We start from the raw sequence: 9,331 nt of genomic DNA on the forward strand, positions 1-9,331 counted from the left end.
TAACATAGTTCTGCTTCGGTTTGAACACTTTTTTTTTTTTTTTTTAAATGTTTCCGATGTGTTCTTTAGTTTTATTTAGGCTTAAATGGTTTCTTTGTTATGACCTAGGTATTATTTTCTCTGGCACTTCAATGGTTTGCATTCTTTGTGTTTTGCTCTTTTGTCCTTATTACTCAGGTATACTTACATTTAATACTTCTTCCAGGTCTTCTTTCTTGGGTTTTTTTCTGCTTTTTTTCTGTCATAATGCTGAGACTTTAGAGATGTAAATCTGTATTTGTAGTGATGGGATTGTACATGCAGTTGAAGATGTGCATGCACAAAAGCATACAGGCAGTTATGCCCCTTAATATGATTTTTATGTATTTGGGCTAAACAGACCTTGGCTTACTTTATTTTGGTCTGGAACACAGCGTACTTCTGTATTAGAAGGCTGAGGAAGCAGTTAGTGGTATGGTGCAGCTAGAAGAGAGGCATTGGTCTTGCTGAGAAGTTTAGATCACAATTCATTGCATGCAGTAGCTGCTCCACCCAGCTCTTCGTTTTTAATAGATTTCGCAGCAGCGTGTCTACCAAAGTGTCACTGGTGCCGCCCTCTGTAAAGACTGTTCGTACTTTCTTTCAGGATAAAGTGCAAAGGATGCTGTTAATGTTAGCTGTGTATCTGCCTTGTATTTGAATTGGCAGGAATCTCTATTAGGTAGCTTTAACTTACACAAATGTGATTTTTAAAGAAATAAAAATGCTGTTTTAAATATTTAATTTTCTCCCTTTTTTTTTTTCCCCCAGGACACTGAAAACCACAGAAGTTTGATTTAAAAAAAAAAAAAAAATGCCCAGAAAGAGTATAGACTATGGAGTGCTGCCGGAGTATGAGAAAAGCCAGATCAAAAGGACCTTGGAGTTGGGAACTGTTATGACAATATTCAGTCTTAAGAAGAGTAGTCCAGAAAGGAGGACTATTCAAGTCATAATGGAAACCAGGCAGGTAGCATGGAGCAAGACAGCTGACAAGATTGAAGGTTTCTGTGAGTATTTGCAAAGTGTACCTGAACTTGAAGTTACTAATAAATTGATGCAATTGTCAAATACTGATTTAATGAGCCTTTGTTAACATAATGAAGTTTTTGGCTGAAAAGAATTTGGTAATTTGCTGAGAATATTCTGAATTGTTGCAATGTAGGTGAAGAATCTTCTGCAGCTCGTTATTTAGGTATGTAACACTACTTAAATATGATTAACATGCTTTTACCCTAAGTCCTGTTCTCAAAGTTTTCATCTTTGAATATGATGGTGCTTCTGTTCTTTATGAATTGAGTTACTGAGTGACAACTGTTTTCCATCATTAAGCATCAAGATGTCTTGTAAATTCAGGCAATTAGTACTTCTTTACCCCTTCTATCTCCAAAAAGGAAAAAACCTCCAAATACAAGAATTCAAATTTCTGTTTTCTTAGGGAATTTGCTGTTTCAGGATAGAGATCATTATTTAGGACCATTACTGGAAAGTACCAATGACTTAGGAGGATGAAGCTGTGAGATGTAAGAGATGGTTTCAAGGTCCTGAGTCGATACTGTGTCTTTAGTTGATATTTGAACTGACTAAACCCACTATTTATAACAAGGTCGGGAAATAGAAGGGGAGTGTAAAGCTACATAGGACTGCAAAAGTTATGGTAGAAGAATAAAGTGAGACTAATCTTCAGTTCTTACTGAACATGACTGATGTCAACCAAGCTCAGCCTTGAGGGCCTGAGCCCGCTTTTTGGGATTTGTAAAGCTCCTGTTAGTATAATGTAATTACAGTGCTTGCATATGACTATATGGTAACTTTTTTTTATTTCTTGTGGGCATGATTTTACTATGCAACTGCTAAATGGTGTTTGTCTTCAATAAAAGAATTGAATTGTTTGCCTGAATTGCCAGAATCATTTATTGGTCAGCCTCAGCTAATATGAGAAGCTTGGAGTTGAGGAACTGGGGCTATTTGGGAAAAGAAACTATGATAAGAAGTTGGAGTTTGGAGTTGGAGAGCTGCGAAGGCTGAGCAGGTGTCTGTTGTACTGTTTCAGTGCTAACCCATACACAGAGTGACTGTGACTGGCACCAGTTACTCCAGTAGTGCAACAGACAGGAGCTATGCTCCTGGTGTTCTCCGGGGATGTGAGTACACACTAATGTAAGAGAAACCGGGAAGGAGGAGAATGGAGTTTGTCTGTTGAGTTGTGGATTTTTAGAAGTTTTTTTTTGGTGAATACACAGTAAGTTAAAAATGCATCGATCTGTAAGGTTGCAAAGACAGGGACTGAGAAGTTGCATGGTTTTTGGATTGTCTGTGCAGCTTCCCTTCATGCTCTTTACTTACAAGTATTAAATCTCTGTTTGCTACTGTTTCCATTGGTTCCTGTCTCATTCCTTGTACAGACTGGACCTGCAACTGGAAATATAATATAATGGAATGAAAGACCAGTTGTCTGGAGGATGTTTTTATCAGTGGTGGTGAAAATGTGGTCATATGCAGTGTTGTGGGAAAAAGCAAACAGGCCTGGATACCCTAATTAACAGGTACTCTGGATCATAATCTTGCAGTGCCCCAGTTTCTCATGTGGAAAATGAGGGTAATTATCCGTTCCTATAATGACGCGTGTCAATGCAAGTACATTACTGGTTCTGGTATGCTCAGATCTCAAAGTGAGGTGTGCCAAAAAAAAAATCCTGAGAGGAGATGAATAATTCACTTATGAGAACATGGCTTGAATATGCTTGGCTATGAAGCCTGGGGTTACACACAGAGCAATAAGATTAAAACAAAATAGAAAATGACCACTTAGTGGGTGAACGAGGCATTAGAGTCCTCTGGCAAAAACAATACGTGATGATGTAGTTGAAGACTTACTGTAGCCATTTGCACAGAGGGGCCGAATTTAAAGCTGTACAGGCTGTGCATTCCAGATTTTGGGGTCAACTTTTTCAGTGCTTGACTTGTAATCTTCTTTTATCAATGCTTTCTGGGGGTGGTGTGTGTTTGTGGTAGTACATCCTGATAATTAAATAGTTTGCTCTATGCATAGTTTTTAACACTTTTAAAAGAAGGTGCATATTGTAATTTGACTCTTATATCTGGATAGTCCAGCAGGGTAATGACTTGCTTCCAGTTACACAGGCAGTCATTACTAGAACAGGGGATATAGATACAGACCTGTGATTTAGCCAAAGGCCATCTGCCTCTCTCCCCGAAAATTGTACTAGTGTAGCTGTTTTTTAAATTGAGCAGCATTTAAGTGACCTTTATAATGATGGAAACTTTAGGTCTGAGAATATGTCATAGTCTAAAGCACAAATATGCAAAATATTATTTTGTTGTCTTAAAAAGCAATGAATCTGCCCAAAACCAAGGCGTATTTTGCAGGCATTGTTTCAGAATACGATGTGAACAGTTGTTACAATTTGCCATGAACTGTATCTGATCTACTTGAAGTGAAAGCCACTGCAGCTTTAACTTGCTGACAGTGTTTTTGCTGAAGAGGAAGGAAATGTTTTATTTATTTATTTAGATTTTGCTATTGCTTCTTTTAACTGCGACTCAGGCTTTCTTTTTGCTTGAAAAGTGGAAAAATTATGGATTTGAACCTTTCATATTTTATAATTAAATGGATGGGCTTCTTGAATACTGATGACAGGGGAATTAAAATTTTTATTTGTCTGGAGCTATACTGAGGAGATGGTACCGACTTTGTGATAGGAGAAAAGTTGGTTTGGCTTGTATATATAAATGTATATCTGAATGACCCCAAGTATTCACTGGAAAACTGCATTGACTTTGTGAAAAATAAAAACCACATTTTTTTTTTTTTAATTGGCCGAGGGCATAGAATTATCATCTCAAGTATTATATTGTTTAATATGCTTTTGCTGTACAAGAAATAATATTCGTGATGCGATCTTAATGGTTGCTATTTGCATGTGCTACAGTCCAATAAGAATTAGTATTCAGTATGAGTGGGGAAGTTAAGATGGCTTCCTGCTGTGTGTGTGCCATTTTAACCCAAGTTTGGCAACTGGTCTTTACAGAACGCAGAAAACTGAATGTTTGCATCTGCTATAGGGTTTGTGTTTCTAAATCAGATAGTGAGGAGAGATGTTAAGCTTTGGGACACAAAAATAGGCTGCTAATAGAAAAAGAAGATGGAGACCAACTTTCATACTTTATTTTAATACTCTTCCTTTGGAAATTAAGAAAAAAAAGTGTTTTTTCCTCTCTCTAACTGCCCTGTATAGTGTTGGGAATTTTGGATGCCATAGTGCTGATTTTCTTGCTGGTGAGCTGTAAATGTGTGAAGGGCACTCAAATTCCTCTAAGCCAGAGTTGCTCATAACTATTACAAGGGCCTTTTTCAAGTTTGGTTAATACTATTTTGGAAGTGATTTAAGTTAAGCCTCACAATAACAAAAAGACAGCTACTCTTATTCTGGAATAAATTGACCTGTGCAAGGGAGATGTAGGATTAGCTATACCGATATAAATGTTTAGACAACCCCATGGCCCCGAATGTGGCAGTACTGTGTATTTTAAATTGCATTACTCTTGAAAGGGTCCCTTTCGTTAAAAACCTGTCAGCATCTCTGTTTAGAATAGAGCGAAAGAGTTGCTAAAATTATGGCTGTTTCCTGCTTGGTGCAGATGTGTTTCTCTGGATGAGTAAGTAAAATAGGGATACCTTTCTTTAGAAAACCCTTTCTAGACCCAGGCCTTTGGTGTGGTAAGAAGTGAGGATATACAAAGGCTAGGAAATCTGGTTTAAACAGTCTCTGTCTTCATTGTGCGACTCAGACCACACAATGTCTAAGTACTGGAGATTTTACATTGACCTTCTGAAAGACTTGAGTCACCATATACAAAAGGAATTTTCTAACAAAAATGAACTGGGGAGAAACCTCTGTATTTTCCTCTAAATGAAAGAATACAGTTTTTTTGTGTCTTTTAGGGAAGGATATGCTATTTCAAAGGTAGATTAAAAGGCCTAATTTTAAGCTGATACATATCAAGTAAGTCCCCTCACTTTAATAGAGCAACTGAGGTTTTTGGTCACTTCTTTTTAGCTTGGGAGTTACTGCGGTGCTGAGAATGGGACTATACAATTTCGTAATTCTTCAAACACAGGGTTTTATTTTAGCTTCTGGTATGTTCTAGCTTTACAAATTGTAAAGGGAGCATTATGTACCAGCTCTTCTACTAGTCCTAGTCCTCCCTGCCCACCTGCAAGAGAGGGGAAGGAGCAACCCATCAGTGTCTGCTCACACCCTTCCTGAGTTGTCCTAATGGTGTTGGTAACCTGTGCATGAACAGTCTTTCTTTCCTGTAGAGCTGTGCAGCCAAGAGCTGTTCAAGTCAAGTGAGTTCTTGGATCGTATTTCAATTTTCATGAGGTCAAACTAGCTGTTGAGCTTGTCCAAGCTAATCAGACTTGCTGAAGACAGCAGGTTTTGCTGTTTGTAAGGAAACTCTGTCCTCTTGTACAATCTGCGTTTCTTGGGTTTACTGTGATTCCACTGTTGTAAAATGTAATGCTTTGTAGGCCCAAAGAAAGATGAAGTTAAGTGGCTGTGGGTTGTCTTTCCTTTCTTTTTAGCCTGTAAAGTTAGGAAAGACTGGTAAATGAGCACCTTTCAAGAAAAGTTAAATAAAATTTGTTCATGTTTTCTGTTTTGTGGGAGCTTCAAGCTTCCTTCTAGATGAAAGGGGAAAAATTAGCAGTGAAAAGAGAGGGGCTGCCCATCGTGGAGTGTTTTTCAGGTTTAGTGGAGGCCAGGAAGGTTTTTAGTGCTGCTGCTCTTTTAGTCATCTGCTAAGACTGCAGAGTACCTTACGTATGCCTTTCCTACATTAGCTGGGTCCAACACAACCCATTGTCAAAACCGAAATGGATAGAAGGGAGCAATGCATCTTTGAGAAATGTTTTTATCATGGATGCTTGGCATGCAGGGTTTCATTAGGGTATTAAAATGAATGCCAGCAACATGTGCTTCCTTATGTGGGCCTGCAGGGAGCTATGCAAATAGCTGAAGGAAACAGGTCTGAGCTAGATGTGACTGTGTTCACCCATGCTTGGGCTTCTTTTAGTCATCTTGCTATTGTTCTATACGTAGAGACATTTTAGATGCCCTGATAGCTCTAAGATCATCTGAGGGAAATGCTTGTGGACGCTGGTTACAAAATGTCAGAGCTTTTTCTTCTGCCTCTTACTTATTAATGGCATTTCTTTGTATTCTGCATTATCCTCAGTTTAAACTGTTAAAAATAACCTAAAGTTTGCTAGGTGGGCTATGGGACTGCTGGTGGGGCTCAGAATCTCAGCACTGTTGATCCTAAGTTACCTAGGTTGTCAGTGCCAAAAGATTGGTTTAACTTCTGATGACAAATGTTTTTCCCTTGAGGAGTTGTGTGGTTTTTGGTGTCATCTCCTCCCCGCCCCCCCGCCTGTTGTGCTTTCTATATTGCAATGTGGTATTAATACTTCATCAGATCACCTATGCTTTGAAGCCATTGGGGTTTTTTTCCCCCATTTATATTTCTTGGTATGCACACTAACTCTGTTTTCTGTGGAGCCCCTGTCATTGATTTCAGTAGGAGAAATTTGCTCTATTTCTTGGATGAGAAGTAAGTTTTGGTGAGCGTTGCAGTAGTACTGCCCCATGGATAGACTGACCTGGCGAAAGATTAGTGACTCTGATGCAGAATGCATGGGGTCTTGGGGAGTGAGGGTTATAAATAGGAATGGTATTTCTGACTGTGTGTGAAATAATTTTGAGGTGATATTTTCACAGCCTAATATTAAGCTAATAACTTACAAGGCTAGTCTCACTTGTCTGTCCAGATAGTCAGTTGAGAGAATGAAAGGCTCCTCCAGAGCAAAGTTTAGCTCCTGCTCTGAATTACTGTCTGCTGGAGTCTCTTGCTATGCCTGTTGAATATATAAAAAGCATAATAACACCAGTTTCCTAACTCTGAGCCAGTGTGGTTTTTTTGTGCTTTTTTTCTTTCATCTATACAGTTGGTTTAAGTATGGGAGTTCTGTTGCAAAGCATTGTAAATGTAAAAATGTAATTTAATCTTTGAGAGGAATTTTGAGTGTAAAAGCACAGAAATAAAGGAGCACTTTTTGCAGGGCCATGGGTCTAAAACATCTGCAGCTGGTATCAGATACCGTTGCCAGGAAAAATAAGCAAATCTCTTCAGAAGCCTAGGGTGGACCACAGTCTTCCCCCACCACTTTTCCTTGCTGTAGCACAGCCTGATTTAGAAGCTGCCTGGTGCTAGGAAAGGCATTGGGCAACTTTGATTATGTAACAGGAGAAAGTGTGTGGTGGGGGAGTGTGTTTTTCATCGAGTGATACCCTAGTGCAAGTGGGACCCAGGATGACTTGGCTATGGATCGTTTACCCATAGGTTTTATTGACCATTGTACGTTCATGGGTTTGCAATTTAAGAACTACAGTAGAGCTAAACTAACTTTTGCTTTACCAACACATGAGAGAAGGAAGCTTCAGTTTTGGAATTGATTTGCTTCTTTAATTTGTAACGGGCCCTTTTCTTGCAGAAACTAATTTATGCATACTAGATACATGACTGTGAAGCTGTGACTTACCAGCATGATTTATTGCAGTGTGCTGCTCAGCGTGTCACTTCCTTATGGTTCTGCTGTGTATTTTGATTGTATGTTTACCCTTTACAACTGTGCGTGGGTCTGCATGGTGGCCCTTGGGTCACACACACCCTGTGTTGTTTCTCCACACTTCAAACTGTCACAGGCTGGCCACACAATGGATGTGTGTTGTACATCCCCGTGGTATCTGGGGGTCACTTCTGCCTCCACGTCAGCTACGCTGCTGCGCTGTTTCTTTGCTAGGATACCAAACGGCCCACAAACAAGTATACTGTCATAGCTGAGATAGCGGTGCAGGGAACTACTGGACAGCAGTGAAAGGCAGAGGGGAAGGAAGGGGTGGCCAAGAGAGAGAAGTGCTTGTCAGTACTCTGCTAAGAGACATGTCTGTGCGACCGGCACCTGGGGTTTGCTGACTGAGTATTTTCAGTACTACCAAATAAGGCCTCCCAAATTTCCTTGTATTGTGGTATATGCACATGAATAAATTAGGGCCCAAAGAGGTTATGGTGTTTAAGCTTGTAGAGCAAGTACGTGGCAAAGTGTAAATCTCCAGGAAGCTGATCCGTAATGGATATTTCATTCTTTATCAGATGCAAAATGGTTTAAGGACAATTATTAAGGGAAAGTTTGTGGCGACTAGAATTTGATTAGTAACTGGAAAATATGTGAGTTTCTGCATACTCTTCCGTGAATCCTTGTGTTAAGTGATGATTCACAGCCAGGAGAATTTATGCTCCGAGAAATCCATGGTGACTTCCTTGAATGTGCAAGTGTGTGTTTCTCTGTAATACAAGCATGCACATTTCAAGGAAGATTCTGTTGAGGACATAAGATGATTTCTCTTTTTTTGATTACCTAGGAATTTTTTTTTTTTTTGATGTGAAGAGGTGACCTGCTTTTGTAAAATGATTTAAACCATATTTTAATCCCTTAATCTTTGGAAAAGAAAGATCACTTATCTTTTTTGATGTTCTTGATTTATTGCAAAATACTCAAGGAAAAAAAAATGTAGTGACCATTTAGTTGTGCAAGCACACAACAAGAAGTAGGTTTAAAGCATTGGAGGGCCATGGGTCATATAATAGGGAAAGGTCATATAATATATCAGCTGTTAAAATGCTGTTAAAATAGGTAAAGTTGAAAGAGAAAAGGGAATAGATGTGTTAGTATTAATTTATTCTGAAAACTTTCTGTTTCTCAGAGGATGAAATAGTTGTGTTCGGGAATGGCAGAAATGCAGACCTCTTGTCAACATAATTGCAAAATTATGAAGTGGAGAAATAAAGCCTACTTAAATTGAGGCTTTTGATGTTAATGATATGCCTCAGAATAACACATAGTAACCATCGCTTTTTTTCTTCAGTCCAGACCTTTATTAATGCAGTAGGACTATCTTACACCTTTTTTCATTTTTAATAGAAAGGTATGACCAACAATGCATAACATTTTATTTTAGGATTAACATGGACTGATAATTTCACATCGTCTCTCTTCTTCTGTTTTTTCTGTAATATTTTTCCAGAGTTTGTAGAACAAAATGGCTGTGGCTCACTTTTTAAATACATTTGCCAGCTGAAATTCATTTAGTGTTACTGATCTTTCATCTAACCTATGAAAAAGAATTGTCAAAGATTATTAAATTCTCCTGAGATTTTCTTCCTGCTG

General features: G+C 38.7%; 1 protein-coding gene across 1 annotated transcript in view; it reads left to right on the forward strand.

Moving 5' to 3' along the window:
- Nucleotides 1-832: 832 nt before the first annotated feature.
- Nucleotides 833-9,331, forward strand: part of PLCG2 (phospholipase C, gamma 2 (phosphatidylinositol-specific)) — a 59,133-nt gene continuing 50,634 nt past the window's right edge. Inside the window, exon 1 of the mRNA XM_009581621.1 lies at nucleotides 833-1,028. Coding sequence (XP_009579916.1) covers nucleotides 833-1,028 — 196 coding nt within the window. The remainder of the gene's footprint in view (nucleotides 1,029-9,331) is intronic.

This window comes from Fulmarus glacialis, unplaced genomic scaffold (assembly GCF_000690835.1).
Source record: "Fulmarus glacialis isolate BGI_N327 unplaced genomic scaffold, ASM69083v1 scaffold21827, whole genome shotgun sequence".
NCBI lineage: Eukaryota > Metazoa > Chordata > Aves > Procellariiformes > Procellariidae > Fulmarus > Fulmarus glacialis.